Source organism: Galeopterus variegatus, unplaced genomic scaffold (assembly GCF_000696425.1).
Source record: "Galeopterus variegatus unplaced genomic scaffold, G_variegatus-3.0.2 Scaffold4843, whole genome shotgun sequence".
Lineage (NCBI taxonomy): Eukaryota > Metazoa > Chordata > Mammalia > Dermoptera > Cynocephalidae > Galeopterus > Galeopterus variegatus.
Window position 1 is genome coordinate 87,626 of NW_007730954.1, and position 23,795 is coordinate 111,420.

General features: G+C 42.4%; 1 protein-coding gene across 6 annotated transcripts in view; it reads left to right on the forward strand.

The window, feature by feature from the left end:
* Positions 1–23,795, forward strand: part of LOC103603875 — a 53,913-nt gene that overhangs the window by 2,166 nt on the left and 27,952 nt on the right. For 2 of the 6 annotated variants that reach the window (XR_551657.1, XM_008588454.1), the window contains exons 1-3: positions 558–1,570; positions 15,329–15,547; positions 19,113–19,160. Coding sequence is in view for 2 of the 6 variants with exons in the window: in XM_008588454.1 (XP_008586676.1) it covers positions 1,168–1,570; positions 15,329–15,547; positions 19,113–19,160 (670 nt within the window). In the remaining 4 variants the exon portion in view is untranslated. Of the gene's footprint in view, positions 1–557; positions 1,571–15,328; positions 15,548–19,031; positions 19,161–23,795 lie in introns of those variants that run through there. The other 4 variants (XR_551659.1, XR_551658.1, XR_551660.1 and 1 more) reach the window with 4 other exon arrangements.

A 23,795-nucleotide genomic window follows, 5' to 3' on the forward strand; every position in this document is an offset into this window, starting at 1 on the left:
TGGAGCAGTGTCAAATCATGAGTGAGCGTCCCCTGACTGGTGGGCTGCCATCCTTGCTCCCATGTCCTGTTGGTGGAAGAGCTGGAACTTCCCTAATGAGCCGGATACAATACATGGCTTCTAGTGGGGACAGCCATGGCTGTGCTGTCACAGCACTTCCTCTTCTGGCTCTGCCAGCTGCTCCTCGCTTTCATGGGCGTGCTGAGGAGTAGATGCCACTCACATGTCCTGTGCAGTGTCACTAGTGTGGGGACAACAGCAGAAGTCTGATCTGTGACAAGGAGCAGGGGCTCAGGGCAGCAGCCACAAGGCTAGTTCCCCGCCATGGTGGTGGGTGACCCTGGGTAGAACCACTTCGCTGGGTCGCAGGTATGGATGGGGAGGGTGGTCTTTGGCCACCCCTGTTGGATCCTATATTAGGGTTGGCCGGTGCGATGCGCTTGCTGGCTGAGCGCGGTGCAGTGTGGCCGGTCACAAAAACGACAAAAAAACAAAACAAAACAAAAAAACACATGTCCTGTGCAGTCTTTGGGGTGGAGACAACAGCAGAAGTCTGATCTGTGATAGGGAGCGGGTGTTCAGGGCAGCAGCCACAAGGCTAGTTCCCCGCCACGGTGGTGGGTGACCCTGGGAAGAATCACTTCCCTGTGTCGCAGGCAGGGATGGGGGTGGGTGGTCTTTGGCCACCCCTGCGAAATGCGTCTCAGTCTGGGAGGACTTTGACCCAAATTCTTGGTTTCCCTTCAAATATTTCTTGGTTCAGTTTTTTCTTCCGGGAAATGCCTTTGGCCCATTTTTCTATTCAGTGGCTTGCCCTGACGTATGATGTTGTAGGAGCTCTTTCTGAAGTCTGGAAAATAATCCCACCTCAGTTTTTCGTGTTTCAGATTCTTTCTCCCCTCGGGGGCTTGTTCCATCCACTCATTGCAGGGCTCTTTTGGACTGAGTATTTGCCTCAGCACCGTGAATTGTAAGTAACCCCAAAGGTCATGAAGTGTCCCACTGCCTGTCCCTGTAGAGGCTGTGACAACCTCAGATGAGTATCCCCTGGAGGACGTGCCCATGCGTCCAGCACTCTGCCCAGTAGAGATGGCTCCTTCATTGCTCTCTTGAATTCATTCGTTCACCCTGTAGGTTTCATTTGGTGTCCTGGACTCACACCGGGTCATGTTAACACACAGCGCACGCCCACAGGAGAAGCCCAGGGCAGCTGTGCAGTGCGTGAAAACAGCCAGCCTTGTTTCCTTGTGCCCAGCCACTCTGCATATTGTCTTCGCTCCTGAATCCCGAATCTGGCCTCTTTCTCAGACCTCCCTCTACCCTTTTCCTGTCCTCTCTCTCTGCTGGGCAGCTCCAGTTTGGGGTTTGGCTGTGTCTCTCTCAACACGGCCCGCTTCACATGGTACCACCCTGAGAATTGTATTCTTGTTTTGTTTTAGTGACACTCTGAGTGGACAAGAAGAAGCTGCATCCCAGTCAACCTGCAGACACAGGCGGCCACTGGGACTCCATTGGTTAGGTGTGGTGCCTAACACACAGATTGTGGAAGAACAGAGTTTGAGCCTTCCAGGTTTCTGTGAATTTCTGTTGCCTGTCCTCCTCACCCCATCTCCACTCGCATTCATATTACAAACCATTATATCAACCTTTCATTTGGGTTGTGGGAGACAGTCATTTTCATGTTTCCATGACTCCAGGCTCTTCGGTCTGCCTGCATTTTCTTCTCTACTATATGTCCATTTCTGTCGTTTATAACAGGACTACCTGAAACTGGGTAATCTGTAAGGAAACAATATTGGTTGCTTCCAGTTTCAGAAGCTGGGAAATCCAAAGTCCAGAGAATGCATCTGGTGAAGGCCTTGTCAGTAGTGACTCTACACAGTGATGCAGTGTCTCACGTGGCCACGTGGTGGAGCTGAGAGAGAGCTAACCTCCTCACTGGCTCTTCTTTTAAAGCCCTCAAAACTACACCCATAACCATCATTGAACCATCAATTGGATTAATCCATTTACTAGAGCATGGTCCTCACAATCAAATCACCTCTTCAAAGCCCCACCTTTCAGTTAGAATAATAGGATTTCCCACCCTCTTAAGACTGTCACAATGGGGATTAAGTTTCTATTACATGTATTTTGGGGACACAGTTCAATCCACAGCATCTACTCTCCTCTTCTGTTAGTTCAGTCTTAGTGCAAATAAACAACAACCTGTGTGCCAGACACTCCACAGCTGGAGGGAGGGATTGAAAACGTCATTCCCTGACTGAGTGACATGTGGTCCAGCTTATTTGTTTACATGATTCAGGGGGGGGGGGGGGGCTAGAGGACATGTTGTCAGCCCATAACCATGGTTACGAGGCCCAAATTTTCTGATTAATGTGCTCTACACAGAAGACCCATTCAGCAGACTCTATATTCCTGCACATTCCCTGTGGCAACTTTGGAAGGTGTAGCAAAGTGTATGAGAATCAGGAACAAAGACCTGTCATAAGGCCATTTCCCAGAGGCAAGAATATTTGTAACCTGGGCGTATTATCCCCAGTTCTTTTTCCATGGGTCTTTTGTTTATTCCGTTGAGTTTATGCTGTATTACAGTTTTGTCTTGTATTTTTCATTTATATTAACCATTAACCCATATTCTGAAAGTTTCCTCAGAAGATTAATCTGATATCTCACTAGCTCTGCAGCTCATTGTGCAGTCTATTGGATTCCAGCCTCTTCCTGCTCAAGAGCAACAGACAAGTCCTGATGGAATGGGCCATCATCCTTTGGATCTCGTGACATACTTTGTCCAGAAACTTGAGCACAGCAGGTGTTCATGAAGCCGACTTTCAGATAGAGTTTACTGAGACTCCAGGTATCAATGTCAAATTAGACAATGTGTCCAGCAGCTCTTGATTCTGCAGCATTGAGTCAACCAGGACATAGCCGTAGGTCCATTTGGGAAGGACTGGGGGGTCATTCGAGCATGTACTTGCCATGGTGCTGTAGTGTCCTTTCCCTGGGGACCCGGCCACCACTCTAGTCAGTGGGTTCCAGGTCTGAAAACTGGCTGAGAGACAAACTGGACAAGGGATCCTGACTTGTTTGTTGGGTGGCTGCCCTCAGCCTCCTGCTCACCCATCCTTGCTCTCTTCGAGTGTCCATTTTAGGCTGTACCTCTGTTGACCACACATTCCTTGTGCCTCTGTTGTGGTGACCATCTCTCTCATTCTCTGTTGTCCACGGTGTTGATCATCATAACCACTATCTTCTGGCCACTCGGTGCCATTCAATGCCACCCCAACCTCTACACCTACTGCTGCTGCTGCTGCTGCTGCTGCTGCTGCTGCTGCTGCAGATGGAGAGGAGGACGAGAAGGAGGATGAGATAGAGGCAGCAACAGCAGCCCTGTCAGGGCCTGGTTCTCAGTGAGCCTAGATCTGTAACAGGCTCTCCTTGGTCAGTCCTGGCCTGCAGAGGAGATCACCACTGACTTTCTGGGTGAGGCTGGGATCCTCTCTCCAGTGCATTCCTGACGCCCTTGGTGGAGCATGGGTCTTCTGGGCCCTCTTGTGGAACATAATGCTAGGGGTGGAGGGGTTCTGGCCTCACCTAATCTGTCCAGTTCCAGCAGGCCACTGCCCTCAGCCATTGAATCCCCTCCTTTACTGTCTGTCCTGTCAATTCCAGCCTTTCAGTGTCACTCCACATGGGCCATTGCTGTTTCCAGACTTGTAGGTCCCGTCCCTGCAGTGAGTTTGCACCATCCCAGCAGCAGGGTCCTTCCAGGGCATTAAGTTCTGTTTCCCAGCAGGGTGCCCCCACGTCCCTTATCAAGTCTTGGTTTCCAGCCCCGTGGTTGAGGACCCTGTGAGTCCCATCCCATGAACACCCCCCAGGCCTCTCCAGGTGCATGCTGGTCCTGTAGCTGCTTGGGAGTGTCACCCCTTCCTCCTTCGCCAGGCCCAGTACTTTCTGCCTGTGTTGTGCTGTGCCGTGACTTCACTGTAGGTAGGGGCCTGACACTGGGCTCCTCAACTCTTCCTACTTTGCCTGGGATACCCCTGGTTTTAGCACTGCAGGTCCCACAGAAAACTGGGACAATTGGCTACCCTACCTGGCAGCCAGAAAGGTGCAAGGGCAGCTCCTAGGAGGGAGGGCACCTGTGGGAAAGACTTGTGTAGGTCATTTTTCTTCCTTGGGGGTGGGGTGGATGCGCTGGCTCTTAGTGGGAAGGGGCAGGCGCAGCACAGATGTTTTGAGCCATGTGGGGAGTCCAGATATTGGAAAGCTTCTCCCGGTTGTCCTTGTTCCGTGTGTCAAGGCCACAGGTTTTCCCAACAGGGAATCTGACGTTGGCCACTAGACCTGCCTTGGTTAAGCATCCAGCCATCTTTGGAGTTCACCCTTTTCATCAAATCCTGGCTTTGACCTTCAGCTTTCACTGCTCACCCGCTGCCTGAGGTGGGGGCTACTCTGTAAGCTACCGAGAAAACCCAGTATTTCCAGTTAGTTTTCAGGTACTTGTTAATCACCCTCAGCTTCTCACGGATCTCACATGGGTCACCAAAGCAGCGTTGTCACTGCCATCCACCATCCATTCTAATTGTCATTCCCACACGTTCCACGTGCCTGGATCTCCTCACCTGTCAGCACCTGTGCTCTGCCCTGCAGACGCTTCCTGGAGCGGCTCCCTCTTGGGCGTCAGACAGCTGCCTGGCTTCTGAAGGGGCTGTGCTGCCAGGACATCTGCGAACAGGGTGTCTCGCAGCGATCAGTTTACACCAGTGCAATCTCGGCTGATGGGCGAGGGCAGATCTGAGCATAGGATCCCCACGGCACAGAGCAGACTGAAGTCAGCGGGCAGCCCTCCTGTGTGAGGCTCTGAGGGAGAAACGGGCGAAGGGCAGCCTGAGAAGTTAGATACAGTTGGGGAACTGAGGTAAGGCTTGGGGTGGAGCAGGCCCGTTAGTGGAGCAAGGTGGTAGGAGATGAGGCTGGGAACTTAGTTTGGTCTGATTCATGAAGGCCTCCCAGAGGAGTCTGGGCTGCACTCTGGGTGCAGCAGATCAGTGCCCTCGCTTGGGGTTCAGTGTGAGCATTTTTAAAGGCAAACTTGGTTCTTTTCCTGAGAATTCATTGGTTCACCCATTCAGCTCGCGAGTCATTTGCCAAACCTTTGTGTGCCTCTGATGGGCCTGGAGTGTAGACGACAGGGGCACAAAGATGACAAGGTGCAGCGTAGTGCGGCTCAGGAGCAGCCTTCAGTGGATGGGCAGATGGATGAGTGCTTGTCCCTGCTGTGTGTTCCCGTCCTGGCTGATCTGAGCATAGGGGTCTTTTCCTTTGGAGTAACCTTGAGGTAGCCACATCCTCTTGGCTTGTGACGACATTCCCGATTCGTGTTCCTGACTTTATAATGAAGTTTGGAGATCTGACATTAGGTCTCTAAGTACTGAGGGTTATTGCGGGTGGGTACAGGGTGAGACAGGTGTTGGAGTGGAGACTGATCCAGGTCCCCAGCAGAAAATCGATTTGCCCTGAGTGACACCCTGAGTCGCCCAGCCTGAGCAGAGTGGCTGCTGCTGATGACCCAGAGAAAGAAGGTGCGGTGGGGGTCTGCCCAGGCCCACTCCTGGATGGCCTGAGCTGCGGCAGTGTCCAGGGACAGATGGTGTTTGGCAGTGCGGGCACCTCACCCACTGTCTCTGGACATGCTGCCTTTGAAGTGGAAGGGTGGCCTGGGCATGTGGTAGCACCCAACTGGAATGTTCCCAAATGATGCTCAAGGAAAGCTTTAGGAAAGGGGCCTGCTTTGCAAGTGAAATGACAATGGCTGCTGTTTGACCACAATCATATGCTGGCTGATTCCTCATTGTGCCGTCTGCTGGCCGACTCATCCATCTTCACCTTTAATTCAAGGTGGTTGGTGAACAGAGGCTTTAACAGAGCAGTTTTCAAGGCAGAAAGTTACATGTGGTGCTTGGGGGTGGGGGAGTGAGTGTGAAAATGAGGTGCTCAGACTAAGTGTTGATACCCTGTTAAATATTTCTTCTCTCCTTTCCCTCCTCTAACCATTCCTGCCTTCTCCGTCTTTCCCAAGATTAGAAATATACATAACAACGGATGTTAAAACAAACAGATTCCTAGTGCTTGCTACCGTGAAAACACCGCAACACCATTCCCAGTTTCCTTGCAAGGCCTGTGCGGTGGGCCCAGGGGCTGACATGGGGAGCCTGTTGTTTGCATGCAGTGGGTCCATATAGCTCACACGCTGGAGCAATGCTTACAGGCACAGAGGGACTAGATGGCTGTGTGTGGCAGTGAGGTTGTGTAAAGGCGAGGGCCAGAGTCTGGACTTTGGTGTCTAGCAGACCTGGGTTTGAATGTCAGCTCTTCCTCTTGCTGTGTGACCTTGGCAGTTGCTCCTCTCTCTGTGTCTCCCTCTCCTCTCTTGTAAACCAGGTGGCACAAATGTCACTTGCTTCAGAGATGTTGCCAGCACACATCCTTGCACCTTGTGTTCTCTCCTGCTGGGACTCAGATTCTCAGTTTTTGCTTCTATATTTGCAGGTTGTGGATTATTCCAGTAACAGTGGCTGAAGATTTTCCTTGGTTTCTGAGCTTTGTAAATTTCATATTATTTCCAGCAGTGTTCAAGGGACTGTAATGTGATCTTGGCAGAGTCCCTTATGCTCTTTGGAGGATCTCAGCTGCGCTATCTAGAAAACGAGCTGGTTGGTCTAGAACGTGGTTTTCAAACCTTTGTGGCCATGGTATGCCTTGGTCTGTCTGGAGGTTCAACCCACCAAACAAATTAGTGGCAGGGTGCTGCTCAGTTGTAGTGAGGCACAGTCCCCACACCCCTGCCTCTTCAACCTCCTCTTGGACCATTCCTTGTAGAGGCATATAACATTGTCACGGAACACAGTTTGAAAACCAGTGGTCTAGGTCCATGGTTCTCAAACTCTAATGCACGTTCAGATTCCTCTGTGGTCCTGTCAAATGCAGCTTCTAATTCAGAAGTTCTGGGATGGGACTGAGAGTCTACATTTCTAAGCACATCCCAGGCGATGCCGAGGTAGCTGGTCCATGGACAGCATTTTGGCGAGCAAGGGTCTGATCCGAGCCCCTCTGATCGCTCATATTCTTTGATTTCGAGTTATTTACTTACTAATACCTTGATTATGTCTTAAGTTGAAACTTCATGTAGAATGTTTCTATTGTGGGAAAAATCCTCTCCTCCATTATGCAGATGTGGAAACTGACCTGGGATATAAAAGAGACTGCAAGTACTTGTTTCTTTCTCAACTTTGACTATATGAAGTATCTGTGAAATATTTTGTAAGGAGCACAGTTTGTGTTAAGAAGCTGTTGATTTATCCTTACAATTTGAGGACAGTTGCATTTTGCTTGTAGGAAAATCTGGATCCAGAGGAGGTCTAATTATAAGAGTTAATGAACTCTTTACAAAGGGAGCTTCTGGCAGAAACAAGTTGTGTCCTGCTTGCAGACCCTGGCCAAGGCCTGTCTCCACACGCCAAATCTAAGTGAATTCTGAGCAGCTCTCAGTGTATCTGGCATTAATGTGCTTTCTTGATCACTGTAATGATGTGGCATCTAGAAACAAGCCTCCATGTAAGTGGCCTTCATCTTTCCTATCCAATGCCAAGTTGAGTGCCTGAGTTCAGTGTTGGTAGAGCACTCTGTTTTCTGTGTTCTTTGTTGGAACTCCCCCTTTGAGTGTCCAAACCTGCTGCTTTGACAGATTATGGGGCTTTGCTAGTCAGTCTTTGTTTCAGTTTAGTAATGTCATGGCTAAGATGGGGGCCCACTTCAGGAAGGGGAGAAAGAACCCAATTGCTAGCATGGCCAGTGTGTTTGTGTTACTTGCTCTGTGTGGAATACGGCAGAGGAGCAGAGTGCTCTTTGTGTCTTTGCCACAGCCCTTCATTCAGAAGGATGAAACCTTTCCCATGGGGGCAGAGGTGGCATGTGCACCAACTGTGGGAACACAGAGAAAGTGTGCCCAACTTTTCCCTCATCCAGAAGCTGACAGTCTGGTGACTGGTCTATCAGTACCACCATCAGTGGCCATTAATGACCCTTATTTCTTTCTTCTTTCCCTGATCCCTTCACTTTCTTGTGTGTGAGCACCTTCTTTGTGCCAGGCATTGGGTTTACAGAGATGCAAAAGACAGGGAACCTGCTCACAGGCCACAGAAAGATAGAAAGTGTGAGGATTTTTTCACTGTTTGGCGAGTGTGAGTAATGCTATTATGAACATGCTTACACGTCTTACAAGTCTTTGTGTGGACATATGCTTTCATTTTATTTCTTACCTAGCACTGGAATTGCTGGTTCACATGGTAAATTTATATTGAACATTTAAAGGAACTAACTGCCAAACTGTTTTTCAAAGTGGCTGTACCAGTTTACATTTACACCAACAGTGTCACTTTCACCTTCTAAAGATATTTTTTCTGGGTATAGAATTCTGACTTGCAAGGTTTCTGAAGAGAACTCCAATGTAATGCATTTTCCTCTGGCTGCTTTGAAGATTTTCTCTTATATTTAGTTTCAGCAGTTTGAATATGCCAGGCCTTAAGGATGGTTTTTGGGGGCCTCTGAACTTCTTGCTCATGTGGTTTGGTGTCTATCATTTAATTTGGGGAAATTTTCACCTATTGTCTTCATAAATTAAAAAATAATAAAAATAAAATTAGTTCTCTCCCATCCCCCTTTCCTTTTGGGATTCCAGTTACACTCATTTTAGTCTATATTACCATTTATATTCTTTTCTGTTTTTTTTTTTTCTAATTTTTCTCTTTATGTTTCAATTTGGATAATTTCTGTTGATCGATCTCATCTTAACTGGTTCTTTCCTTGGCTGTGTTGAGACTACCAGTGAGCTCAATGATGGTATTATTTATCTCTACTACCATGTTTTTCATTTCTAGCATTTTCATTTAGTTCTTTCTTAGGATTTGCATTTCTCTGCTGCAATTTCCTATTGATCTTGCATGATGTCCACCTTTTCCATTAGAACTTTTAACATGTTAATCACAATTATTTAAAATTCTTTGCCTTATAGCTCTAAGTCTGTGACATATCAGATTCTGGTTTTGAGGATGGCTTTGCTTTTTGGGAGTGCTGTGGTTTGAATGTGTTCCCCAAAAGTTCATGTGTTGGGAGCTCGATCTCCATTGTAGCAGTGTTCAGAGGGTAGGAAATCTGACTATAGTATTGGAAAGGTGGGGCCTTTAAGGAGTGATTGGATTGTGAGGACTAGATCCTCATGAATAGACTAATCCATTCATGAATTAATTGGATAATGGTTTGATGGGCTATCAGGGAGTAAACTGGTGGCTTTATAAAGAGAGCAGGTGCCAGCATAGCATGTCAAAAAGGCTCTGGCTCAGCCCTCGCCATTTGATACTTTGCACCAACTCGAGATTTTGCCAATAGTCTCCAGCAAGAAAAAGGCCCTTTACACATGTGCCCTGCAATCTTGGATTTCCCAGCCTCCAAAACTGTAAGAAATAAACTTCTGTTTCTTTATAAATTACTTAGTTTTGGGTATTCTGTTATAAGCGGCAGAAAAAGGACTAATATAGGGAGTATGATTTTTCTTACCTTTTTAAAATTTTTTATTGAAATATACTGATTGTACATATTTGTGGGGTACGGTGTTGAATATCAAGACATGTATATAATATGTGATGATAAAATCAGGGTAATTACTGTATTCATCATTATGAAACTTAGTCATTTCTTTGTGATGAGGATATTTGATCTCCTCTCTTCTAGCCATTTGATAACATGCCCTAAATTATTGTTAATTATAGATGCCTAGCTTGACTGTACACCGATAGAACTTATTTTTCTTATCTAGCTGTTTTGTGTCCATTGATCGGCCTGTCACTATTCTTCTCCCCCTCCCCCCTTTCCACATCTAGTAACCACAGTTACGCTCTCTCCTTCTGAAAATTCAACTTATTGTTAGTTAGCTAGTTTCTTTCTTTCTAGCTCCCATTTATGAGGACATGTAGTATTTCCTCTGTCTGTGCCTGGCTTATTTCACTTAACCTAATTTTCTACAACTTCATCCATGTTACTGAGAATGGCAGAATTTCATTCTTTTTTAATGACTGAGTAGTATTCCATTGTGTTTATGTAATGCATTTTCTTTATCCAGTCATCCATCGATGGACATTTAGGTTGGTTCCTTATCTTGGCTATTGTGAACAGAGTTGCAATGAACATGGGAGTGCAGGTGTCCCTTTGACATGATGATTTCTGTACCTTTTGGTATATACCCAAAAGTGGGATTGCTGGATCGTATGGCAGTTCTATCCGTAGTTGTTTGAGAAAACTCCATACTGTTTTTCATAATGGCTGTACTAATTTATAGTCCCATCAAGAGTGTGTAAGGGTTCCTTTCTCTGCATCCCTGCCAGCATTTGTTATTCTCTGTCTTTTTGATAATAGCCAGTCTAACTGAGGCGAGATGATACCTCAATGTAGTTTTGATTTGCATTTCTCTGATGATTAGTGATGTTGAGCATTTTTTCATATACCTATTGGCCATTTGTATGTCTTCTTTTGACAAATGTCTGTTCAGTTCCTTTGCCCAGTTTTTAATCAGATTGTTATATTTTTTAAATTATTAAGTTGTTTGAATTCCCTGGATGTTAATCCCTTGTCAGATACATAGTTTGCAAATATTTTCTCCCATTCTGTAGGTTGTCTTTTCACTCTGTTGATTGTTTCCTTTGTTGTGCAGAATGTGTTGATATAGTTCTGTTTGTTTATTTTTTATTTTGTTGCCTGTGGTTTTGTATTCTTTTGTCTGTCTCAATTTTTTTGTTTGAAGCCAAAATCTTATATAGGATGGTAGAGACTGAAGTAAATAGATTTTATGCCTGGAAATAGGCATCCCACACTTCCTTCTGCTAGTTCTTCAGTGTAAAGTTTTGAGTTAACATAGTTAGAAGTTGGGCTGGGTTTGAGATTGTCTTTGCTGTCTACCCTCAGTGCAACACAGGCTTCAAATTCCTGTAATGATTCCTTATGTTTAGGGTGCAAATTGGTTTTCCAGAGCAATGTCTTTTCCATACTGAGCTTTAGATCTTCCCTTTATACTCTGTGCCTCAGATGGTCTCTTTACATTGCTCTTCTGCTTCCTCTGTTCCTTTCCCAGCAGTATTTTGCTGTTATAGTTACTTAAACTTGTTTGCTTAGTGGTGTGGGGAATTGGGAGGAGGTCATTTTCTGTTCTGCTTAAGCCTCAGTCTTAGGTACTATGTTTCTGGGTCTCAGGTGTGTGGGCTTCTCAAATCTTTTGCCTCTCCCCTTGTGTACTTCTGGGCCCTGTGCATATTTTTGCCCTCCCCCAGCAGTATATTTTTCCTGTTTCCTTTGCTCAGCTACAGTGAGTTTCCATCAGTGTCCTAGGGGTGTCAAGGTTTGTTGTCCTTTCCCACACAGAGTGAGGCATTTTTTCCCTAAGTGAGATAGGGAAAGTCCACAGAATAGAGATCTTTATTCCTCATGCAGGGCCAAGTTCCTCTCTCCAAGGTCTGCACCTCAGTGGGTTCATTCTTAGGGCTCTTGGTGATCTTTTCTTCAAGTACCCAGTGGGGTTCATGGAGAAAGAGCCTACAAGAGAATGACCAGTTTCTGAGGCTTTGGTAGCTTCACACTGTCTTGCCAACCCACATTTTGTCTTCACCAGTTCATGAATATTTCTAGCTGAACTTTTCTTACTGTTTTTTGGTAAGCTTACCCCAGAGAAGTGAGTGTTCATGTCTTCTCTTTTCCTGCAGGAACTATATCCCCTCAGATTTTGAGCAAGTTTGTTGTTCTGCAAACTCAGCTCTCCAATGCATTGGAAAAAATTCATGAATTTGGAGTTAGTCTGGCTCATTTTTTGTCTTAACTGTGGGAATGATGCTTCTTCCAGCTTACCCAGAGTGGAAGCTATCTCCTTGCTGATGAATTTTTAGATAACCTCAGGTCCAGACTACTCCAGCCCTTCAGACCCCTGCATTGGAGTGTCCAGAACTTCTCCTTCTTCTGACTGTTGTTGTCCAACTGTTCTGTTACACGTGCAGTAAGTACATGCTGACTATTTGGGTGTACTCCTATTTTCAGGTATTTCAGATGTCCCCATTTGTTTCTTCTACTTCCTCTCAGCAGATACTGGTACTATATTGCCTCATAGCTTAGTGGATTGTCTCCTCCTGTTCATATTTGGGTTTATTGGGATGCCTTGTCATCTAGTTTTGTTGCATATGTCGCTTATGAGTTTTTGTTTCATATTCTAGCTCTCTCTGTGTTTTAAAAGTAGATGATTCAGGGAGGTTCAAAAACTATGATGATTTGCTGCCACTTTCCTCCCAAAATCTTGCCTTCATTTTTTGAAAGATATTTTTGCTAGATATAAAATTCTAGCTTAACAGTTACTTTTTAGTTTTCTGATTAAGGCAGTTAGAATTCAGTAACTGTCTTGATGGAAGAACTGGAAGAATATTGTGCTTAATTCCCTTCCCCTCACTTCTCACCAGAATCTTGGCTCCTCAAGTCTCTAATAGTTTTTCTCCATTCCCAAGAGACTACACAGAGGTCTGCTGGTTTCTCTCCTCTTAGTAGAGGAGCTTACTCATATCCTCACCCACTTTTGTGATGGCCAGAATCAGCAAATGTCCTGAGGGAAAAGGTGGTTTGGAGTGTCATTGCCTATCTCTCCTGGAGTCCTGGTTACTTTGTCATTTTTCCTGTGTCTTCAAACAGAGGTTTTAAAATTTTATCTGCTTTCCTAGTTATTTTCAGTGAAAGTATTAGTTTGATACAAGCTACTCCATTATATTCATAATCAGAAGTCCACCTACATGCTAAGTATTTGCAAATTTCTTTTTCATGAACTTCAGAAATTGCTGCATAAGGGAGACATTTTAGGAGGTTCCTTTTCAGATAAACTCATCTCTGCTCCTCAAGAAGAAAGACTCTCAAAGGTGAACAAATATGACCAAAACTGAGACTGTGTTACATTATTGCATCATTTTTCTCACCTCTGTTTTAGGGTTTAAAAGGTAAGGAATTATATGCTAATACCAGATTAATTACGTTTGAAAGCTGGTTTCTCATAGACACTGCAAAGATCAGTCCTAACTTCTGCACTTTCAGAGTCTAAATTAATGGGACACTACTACCCTTTGGTCATTATAAAGCCCACAGTAGTGCTGCCATTTAAAGTTATTTCCTCTTGGTAGGTTAATTATTGTTTGCTTTTCAAAGACTCAGACATAGGCACTGACAACAAATCACAGGACCAATGTCCATTTTTGGAGATAGAGATCTCTGTGCTGAGGAATCCACCAGGGAAAAGGAAGTCCCACAAGAGTAGAATTGACTACTAACTGTGCTTTGTGCCACAGTGCCAAAGATACCCTTAACTGTATATTCAACATCTGTGCAGAAAGTTTTCCAGAAAAGATTACATTGTGTTTCTGCAAGGTCTGCTTCCTGGGGGCTATCCAGAAAGGGTGATAAGGTTGCAGAAAAAATGAGAACTATCTTCTGTTCACAGGACCTGTATTGCCATGAAGGAGTGTTTGGATCTTAGCTTTACTGCTCAACAGCTGCATGACCCTGGACCACTCACTCATCTCTTTGTCCATGAATTTCCTCATCTCTAAAATCATCCTAACAACGTTGACTTCATAAGGCAATTGTGAGGATCAACTGTAATAATAGGGGAGAAAGTCACTGGTAAATTTCAAAGTGTAACATACTGGGCAGGGATTGGTGTGATTGCCGTTTCATCCCCCCTAATGCTTCTGGGGTCCCAGGGCTTGGAGAGTTCTAATCCCACATTTCATCCAGTGCGGTAATCTTCTTCTTAATGTCCCATACAGGTGGTTTGTTAGCTTCTGTGTGCAGAGCTCTTTCCCAGATGGGAGAGCTTTCCCTTGGGCTTTTCTGCCAGCCCACACCCCAAGTTCTGGGTGATCTAGAGCTTTTGAGCCCCTGTGGTTGAGGAACAAAGGACAATGAAGACTTCAGAAGCTCAAAGCTATCGTGCATGCTTGGTTTTACCTAGCTTCTGATCTAGGAAACTTGCAGCCTCCTGTTGGGATGTCTGTTCAGCTCTGAGAATGGGCTTAGTTTAATCTAGACCCCTTTCTCTAAACACTTGGAAATTCCTAGGGGAAGTCAAGTGCCAGTACATCCTTCCAGGGTTTCTTTTGGGTCTTTTAAGGGGTGATTCTTCTGAAAGGTCGAAGTTACCTGATTCTGGGTAAGAGCTGGGGGCACCTAGGAACCTAAGTAGTAGGATAGGGAAGAAGAAATAACAAGCAGGAAGGACGGTTTAGCACTTTTACATTAGCTAAGGACTAATTTATACTAACCTTTTTATACATAAAAAATAGTCATAGGATCTTCATAAGCTATTTAATCATGTTATATGAGAGTGTACGTTGTGTATAGTTTACTTCATATTAGTTATTTTCACCTGATGTTATCAAGTGATAACATTAGGTCTAAGCAAATTAGCATAATCCATCACTGTAAAAGGCTACAAGTGATCTCTAGAGGTCTTTTCTTTTTTCTGGCTCTTGGGTCTTCAATTCTTGGGTTCTGCCTTAGTTCAGGTTGCTATAACAAAGTACGATAAACTGGGTGGCTTATAAACAACAAACATTTATTTCTCACAGTTGTGGAGGCTGGAAGTCTGAGATCAGGGTGCCAGTTTGGTTGGGTTCTGGTGAGGGCCTTTTTTGGAGTTGCAGATTGCTGTCTTCTTGCTGTGTCCTCACATGGCAGAAAGAGAGCGGGCTAGCTCTTCAGCTTATTCTTATAAAAGTGCAAATACCATTCATGAGGGCTCCACCCTCATGACCTAATCATCTTCCAAAGTCCTGACTTCCTAATAACATAGCATTGGGGGGTTAGGATTTGAACATATGAATTTGGGGGACACAAACATTCAGTTCACAGCAGATTTCTTTCTGTAATTCTTTTAGAATGACTTGGACTCTTTCCCAGTCCACTTGGGATGGACTTCTTGTCCAGCCTGGAAGCAGAACAGTAGCCTATATGGCCTGTCACCTTTTCTTTGGTCTGGGACTCTGTTGACTTGTAAAATTTTAATTTATAGTTACGATTACAGTCTAATTTTCAGATTCTCCACAGACTGCTGCTTGGAGAGGTTCAACCTCTTACAGACAGGTGCAATAAAAGAATTCTATCAAAAGGATTTGCTGAATTGTGATTGACAATAAAGTAGCCTTGTGGGGACAAAATGTATTCCTGACAAGGGAGTGTTATGTTTGTTTTTCAGCCTTTCCTCCCAGTGCTTCACCTGTATCTCTCCACAGACAGAAATATTTCAACAGAGAACCAAGTGAAAATTATGACATATTACCTTCTCAAAGTCCTGAACTCCCATTCCTACCTCAGAAGGGACTCCTCTGTTTGCAGAAACTAAAGGCAGTCCCTAAGGCCACTTCCTTCCCAAGGGCAATGGTCTACATCTTCCCAAGTATTCTGATCTCCAAATGTAAGTTCAATGACACAAATGTCTTTCTGCAGCCTGAAAGAATTTGTCTTTGTGTTGTTAAGTAATATGATAGTATCTCATATTTTCTTGGTAACATTTAGAATGTTTACTATCATAAGGAGATTTTAGAGTTATGATCAAATTGCTTTATCTGGGTTATGTATGATTTTTTTATTCTTGGGAAAGCAAAGTTCTTTATATGCAGCACGTGTTCTCATAATATCCAGGCTGGCAGACTTGGGAAAGTGTAGGAGCAGCTCCCATTTTGTAGGTAGAAACAGCAAAGCATGGAGAGACAAACACGTTTGCCAAGACAGTGATTGTCCACTTCACTTTTGGGCCATTCCAGGGTATCTCATAGGATTTCAAAGTACCTCACAAAATTTCTCTAAAACTCTCAAAGACAAATTCATTTTAATTAACTTTAATTTTCAAAAAAAGTTACAACATTTTGGGAGTGGGGTAGGTAAATTTTACAAAAACAATACAAAAAATTGATTTCAGTAGAACCAATGATATGTCAAACTCCAAAAATGTTTGGGAAGCGGTAGACTAGTCAGTACCAGAACAAGCACTAAAATAACCCAGGTGAAGTACTGAACAGTATAAACTCTTGACTCATCCTCCCTGGATCTGTATCTCCAAAGGCAGTGTGATAGCATGCCTAAGGATATTTCAGACAGTGTTTGTACATCACTTGAGAATGATCCTAATGACCTTTTGGGGTGGCCGGATTTTTTTCACTGCTGGAGAGGTGAAAAAAATATTGATATACTTGAACAGTGAAAAATTTAGTTTGACTTCAGCACAGGCTCATGATGGTTGCATTACATCAAATATGTTTGGAAAGGTAGGTTGCGAGCCACATTTTTCAGGGCCTTGGATGCTATACTGAATCGTTTCAACTTTTTTCAGTTGGCAATATAAAGGCACTGAAGGTTTTTGAGCAGGGGTTAGAGGAGAAATATGAAATGGCCAGAGTTAGGCTCTAAGAATATTAATATGGCTAGAATGTGTAGGCTAAATTGGGGGCAAGTGAAGACAGAGATCAGGTAGAAACTTCCAACAGTTTGGATAAAAGGTGTTATGTAGGTTGTCTAACCTTATTGTGAGCTCTCTTATTGCACTAGTGTTTAAAGGCAGGTGAGGTGTTGCCTCTGGAATTCCATAGACTCTCTAGTTATGCTGGCCAGAATCTCTCCTGGCTCAACTAAAAAGAAAAAAAAAAAAATTGTTGCCTTGCCATTCAAAGAAATTTGTTTAGAATGGGCTTCTGAAGCTATGTATGGTACTCTTGGAATCATCAAATCTATGTGACTCCATGAAGCTCTAAGTCCATAGTGACTGTCTCCAGTTTATTGCATTGAAAGCAAAAAAAAAAAAAAAAACCACTTCAAACAGACCAAGTCTGAGGTACTTAACCCTCACATACTTTCAGACCTAGTATGTGTGAGCTTGAGTAGTGGGACCTTATTCCATTCCAATGTTAGAGGAAATGGGAGGATTTCCCTGTACTCAGTTTGACAGCCACTGTTTTACTTATATTAGATTGGGAAAAGATAAGGGCTGTGCAATTTTGATGTGAGCTTTTCTGTCCTTCAAAACTTTTTTCTAAGAACACTAGCCAATGCCTTGGGACACCCAGCAAATATTTAAAGAATTAATTTGTTTTAATAAAAAAGTTGTTTTTTTATACCTTTCATTATGTGAACCTTTAGCAAAGGAGATTTCAGCAATTATATATACTTCTCATGATAGACAAATTCCGTTATCTCCCCACTAAGTAAGAGAAATAATGCTGAATAATGGTAGAATAATTTTAAAGTTATGGGACTACCATAGTATCCACAAAAACCTCGAGTAAGTGCCATTAACCCTGACTCTAAGGGTTAGTTTGTAAGCCCTTGGCAATGAGATGGGATATGTTCCTTCAGTTTGAAACATAAGAAACCTATTGCATCACAGGTATGTTTTTATATTGATGTCACATTGAGTTGGTTGCTGCCATGTCCTTACATAGACAGTTCATCTGGTCCCCACCGTTCCACTTATTGTGATGGCCTGTATGTTTTTATTTCAAAGAAGATCTGTTTGAGCCAGCTTTTATTTCTTCTTTGACCTACTTTCATCACTGCCCATGCCTACCCTATTCCACTAGGTGGCATTCTCACCCATGAGACTATCACAGCCATGCACATTTCAAGAAGTGGCCAAGCGGTGGGCTGGGTTGTGCTTTCCTGACGAGATGAAATGCTTCTGGGTTGCTGGTATCCATATCCCTCTACTCCCGAGTCAGGCACCAAAGCACCATTTCATACCTGCCTGCCTTTCAAAGTCTCATAACTGTTCATCAGATATCTACTTTATGCAAGGCACTAAGGTAGGCATAGAGGCAATTTGAGCTAAAGTTCATGTCTGGCCCTCCAGGAGCTCACAGTCTAGTTGATACCAGAGGAGAGTGTCTGGGGAAGCCTGATGTCTGGTCTCAACCTACCCTGTCCTCTTATGAGGTTCTTGACTCCACCACAGGAAAGAATTCAAGAGTGGAATCACAGTAGATAGTGAGAACAGGTTTAATGTAACTAATAAGAGATAAAGATTTCACAGAGAGAGTACAGCCTAGCTCCAGAGGCTGAGAAGGACCACACCAAGTTTAACAAAAAAGTAAGAAATACACACCTCAGCCAGTGAAGTGTGGGTTGGCCCCAGGAAAGTGAGCAACAACCCCACCTCCTGCCTGGATTCCACTTATATAGTTTCACTATCTAATACATATTCGTGATATCTAATGAATATTCAATTAAAGGGGTGCTTCCCAGTTATGTAACATAGTCTTACACTTGCTCAATTGGTCTCCTTTCAGGGCATGTTCATTGGTCAAATCCTATCACATGCACCAGACATATTCAAGAGTATTCTGTGATCTTTAGTGCCTCGAGTGGAAGGTTATTCAAAGGGTAAACTCCCTTCCACTGAGCATGCTTGGTCACTGGGGTCATATAAGCTGGTATAAATTCCTTTTACTGAGCATGCTCAGCTGCTAGAGTTATATAATTCCTTTCTACCAAGCATGCTCAGCCATTGGATTTGCATAAGTCCACCCCTTGTGGTCTCAATCTCCCCATGTTGGTATCAAAAGTAGGTCCAACAAGCAACAGTAACTCTCCTCTAGGGGAGGGCCTGGAGGAGGGGCAAGAGACCTTGGTGAGTGGTTTGAAACCCAGAGGTGTGTCCTGAAACCCAAACCCAAGGAAATTGAGTGTCCCCTATCTCATAATGGAAGGGGGCAGATGGCATAAGAGCTAAAGCAGAGGAAAGTATGCTTCCGTTTGGGGGCTCTGCATGACTGGAGGCTCTGAAGGTTTAGGGGTTCATGACCTTGATTTGTGGGGCTATTGGCATAGGGTGAGGGGCTCCCTGTCATGCAGCAAATGGGGAGACTAGCATCAATGCATTATTTCATTGGCTGTGCCCTGATATTCAGGCCCACAGACCAGCAGAGGAAAGCAATGGCCATGAATGCTCCTTCCTATCCCAGGAACTGACTGACTGGGCTCTCTTGCAGTTTCAGAGACAGAGGACCAAATGTGCTGCCTACACTTCTCCAACACCAGTGAGTGGAAATATCTATAGCTATCTTCCTTGGTTTTATGTTATTTTATTTATTTATTTATTTTTGGCAGCTGGCCAGTACAGGGATTGAACCCTGGGCCTTGGGGTTATCAGCACCATGCTCTAAACAACTGAGCTAACCAGCCAGCCCTGTTATCTTATTTTCTTATTTACAGAAAAATAGAAAATTACATGCACAAAAGTAACCGTCACTCATGTTCCTACCAACAAGAATTAACCATTCTTAACTTCTTGATATGTTGGTTTTTGGATTTTTCTATGTTTATTCTTTAAAAACAATCACACAGAAAACATATAAACATTACCCCTTTTCTCATTTGTTTTCATCTATGTTCTTCCCGTTCATACAGGACCAATTCTTAGATTCAGTTATGTGGTGCCAGCGTGCTTTGACATAAATGTCTCACAGCATACGGCAGCAGAAAGAATTATGATGTTTTTCTACCTTTCCTCTATCCTTGCTCCTTAAATGTAAAGTTATTTTTTTCTGGAGTTTAAAAGTATAGAGTATTACAGAGAATGTGTATAATGTAGAAAGATGAAAATAAAAAAAAATCACCTGTGGTCCTACTGCTTGGGGAGAACCACAGTTGATGTTCTTTTTGGTATACTTCTCTCTGGTCTTTTTTCAAAAATTACCTTTGTGTTGTATTTACTGTTTTATATTCTGCCTTTTCACTTAATTTTCTGTATCCTTAGATGTTCTTCTACCTCATGATTTGTGATAGTTGCCCAGTATCTCATCTTATAGCCATAGCTATGTTATGCTTTATAATTGCTATTGCTAGACATTTAGTTGGTTTCCCTTTTTTGCTATTACAATAATGTGTGTTCTTGTACATAAATCTTTATGTGAATGTCTGATTGTCCAGGATAAATTTCTAGCAGTGGAACTTCTTACTTAAAGAGTGTAAACATTAAGACTCTTTTATTGTACTTTTTCTTTAGCAAAGTAATGAATGTTTATTATAGAATATGTAGGAAACAGATATACAAAAAGGAGAGCATAAAGTCCCCCTTATTCTTCCCACTTAGAGGTAACCACTATTAGCATTTTATTATAACCATCTAATCTTTTCTGTATACTCTACATGCTATTTTATACGCTTTTTACTTAATGTATTCTGAACGTTGTTTTAAGTTCATTGTTCTTTTGCACGTTCATTATGAAAGTACCACAATCTATTTAACCAATCTGCTGCTGTTGGATATTTAAGTTATTTTCTGTTTTTACCTACTGTCAACAACACAGAGATGAGCACTGTGTCTTTGCAAAAATTCTTGATTGTTTCTTTTGAATAAGTTCCTAGATGTCCAATTGTTTATTTCACATGTATGCACATTTTAAGGCTTTTGATGGATATTGCTAAATGGCCCTATAACAATTCTCATCTTAGAGGCAGAGTATGGGCATGCCCTTTTTTTTCTGAATTCTTGAGATTGCTGAGTATTTTGCCAATTTGACTACACAGAAATTTTGATATTTTATTTTAAACAGTTTAAACTTATTTAATTACTAATGAAACTGAACATTTTTTTCTTTTTACTTTTGCCCAATTTTCTGTTCTGGTATAGGATTTTTTTCCTTTTTTTCTTAAGAGAGTTTTTAATAAATTTTAAATGTTAATTCCTTGTCATTTGTGCAGGTATTCTCCTTCGACTAATTGTGACAAACTCTGTATGTCCAGATTTCCTAATATTAAATTGCACTCTTGGTATATTCTGTCCTTGCTTATGGTGGCTTGCTGGATTTGGTTTCCTGGCATTTCATTTAGGATTTTTGCATCTGTATTTGTAAATGACATCAGTCTTCAGTTTTCTTTCTTTGTATGTTTTTGTGTTGATCGTCAGGTTTTGTGGTCAGTATAACTTTAGTTTTATAAAATGAATGGGGCTTATTTCCTTTTCCTCTATTGGAAACCACTTTTAGAACATGGAAATTATGTTTCTTGTAAGTTAGAAAGAACTTGCTCATAAGATGGTTTAGGCACTGTAACAATCATTGAAGGAAAAAACATTTTTAACAGCACAATTGTTTCCATGTTTTCTACTTCTTTGTAATTCCACTTTGCTAACTTGCTAATTTTTAAAGAAAATTGTCTATTTTATTGAGATTTTCAAATTCGTTAGCATTTTTACAGCTTTATTAAGATATAATGCACATACCATACAAGTCACCCATTTAAAGTGATTTTTAGTGCATTCACAGAGCTCTATAACCATCATAAGAACCATCACAAAACATTCTGGAAAATTTTCAACCCCCTGCCCCCAAAGAAAAAACCGATATACATTAGTAATCACCTTCCATTTCCCCTTAACTTCCCTCAGCCCTAGACAACCACTAATCTACTTTCTGTCTCCATAGATTCACCTGTTCTGGACCCTTCTGTGTATAAATGGAATTACACACTATGTGGTCTTCTGTGACTGGCTTCTTTCACTTAGCATAATGTTTTCAGAGTTCATCTATCCATCCATGTTGTAGAACGTATCAATATTTCATTCTTTTTTTTTCAAGTTTTTGTTTTTAATTAATAAACTATTATTAGAGCAATTTTGGGTTTACAGAAGATTGAGCGCATAGTACAGAGTTCCCATATACTCACCTCCCCTCACTCTGAACCATAGTTTTCCCCACTAACATCTTGCATTGGTTTGGTACACCAATACATTATTATTAACTAAAGTTCATACTTTACATTAGGGTTCACTCTTTGTGTTGTATGGTTCTATGGGTTTTGACAAATGTCTGCCACATATCCACCATTACAATATCATACAGGATAATTTTGATGAATAGGAGAAACACAGGGGATTTTTAGGGCAGTATTTCCTTCTCTCAGAGCAACCACTGATCTTTTTTATTTTCTCTATAGTTTTACCTTTCCTGTATTGTTATATATTTGGAATGATACAGTATGTAGTATTTTCAGACAGGCTTCTTTCACTAAGTAATATGCATGTAAGCTTCCTCCATGTCTTTATGAGGCTTGATAGCTTCTTTTTATAGCTGAACAATATTCCATTGTATGGATGCACTACAATTTCTTTATCTATTCACCTTTTGAAGAATATCTCGTTTGCCTCCAATTTGGGGCAGTTATGGATAAAGCTGCTATAAATATTTGTGTGCAGGTTTTTGTGTGCACATAAGCTTTCAGCTGATTTTGGTAAGTGCCAATGAGTGTGATGCTGGGTCATATGTTGATACTGTTTAGCTTTGTAAGAAACTGCCAAACTGTCTTTTAAAGTGGCTGTACCATTTTGCATTCTCCCCAGCAATGAATGAGAGTTTCTATTGCTCCACATTCTTGCCAGCATTTGGTGTTGTCAGTTGGTTGGAATTTTGCTATTTTAATTGATGTGTAGTGATATCTCGTTGTTTACATTTGCAATTCACTAATAACATATGATGAGCATATTTTTAAATGCTTACTTGCTATCTGTTTATCTTCTTTGGTGTGGTATCTGTTTAGATTTTTTTTTTCCGTTTTTAAATTGGACCGGTTTTTGTTGTTGTTGTTGTTGAGATTTAAGCTTTTGTATATTTTAGATACAAGTTCCTTATCAGATATGTGTTTTGAAAATATTTCTCCTAGTCTGTGCTTCTCTTTTCATTCTCTTAACAGTGCTTTTCACAGGTCATAAGTTTTTGTTTTAATAAAGTCCAGTTCCTTTTTCTGGCTAACTGTTATTTCACTGTATTGATATACCATATTTTGTTTATTCATTCATTACTTGATGGACACATGGGTTGCTTCCTTTTGACTATTATAAATATGCTGTTATGAACATTCATGTCTAGGTTTTTGTTTGGACATATGTTTTAATTTCTCTTGGGTAGATACGTAGCAGTGGAAATGCTCAGTCATATGGTAACTCAATGTTTAACTCTGAGAAACTGCTCAACTTTTCCAAAGTGGCTGCATCATTTTGCATTCCCACTAGTAATGTAGGAGAGTTCCATTCTCTCCATATGTTCACCAACATTTGTTATTCTCAGTATTTTTTATTATATCCATTGTAGTGGATGTGAAGTAGTATCTTGTGTTTTGATTTGCATTTCCCTAATGACTCATGTTGAGCTTATTTTTATGTGCTTATTGGCCAGTCCCACAGAGCCACAGGAAACCAAACTGATCTGCTGGCCCTGGGGAATTTGAGCCTAGAGTACCTCTGGGCTATTCTCTACCAAACTATACTGCTGTCCCTGAGGGCTTATATCCTGTAGGCCCAGAGGGGACCATAAATTCCCCACAGTCCTTGGACTAGAGGTTCTTCGGGTTGTTGCAGGCTCCCCCACTCTGCCATAGAGTTGCTCATTCTCTTAAGGTAAGTCCTAGTCCACAGATTGCTTCTCAGTATCCCAAGCTCTGCAGGCATGTAGCAATGACAACTCATGATATCATGCCTACCTCCATCAAGGGAATCTCATCTTGCATTGGTCCAGAAGTGACTCTTAGAGCAGGGAACTATCAGAAATTATGCCAAGAGCCAAGCAAGGAAGGGCTGGAAGCATTTCCTTTATGTACAGAGCTTCCAGAAAGTATGTAAATACACATCCGCCGAAGCAGGTTTTTATCAGTCACCCATCTGGATTCCAGCCAGCTGA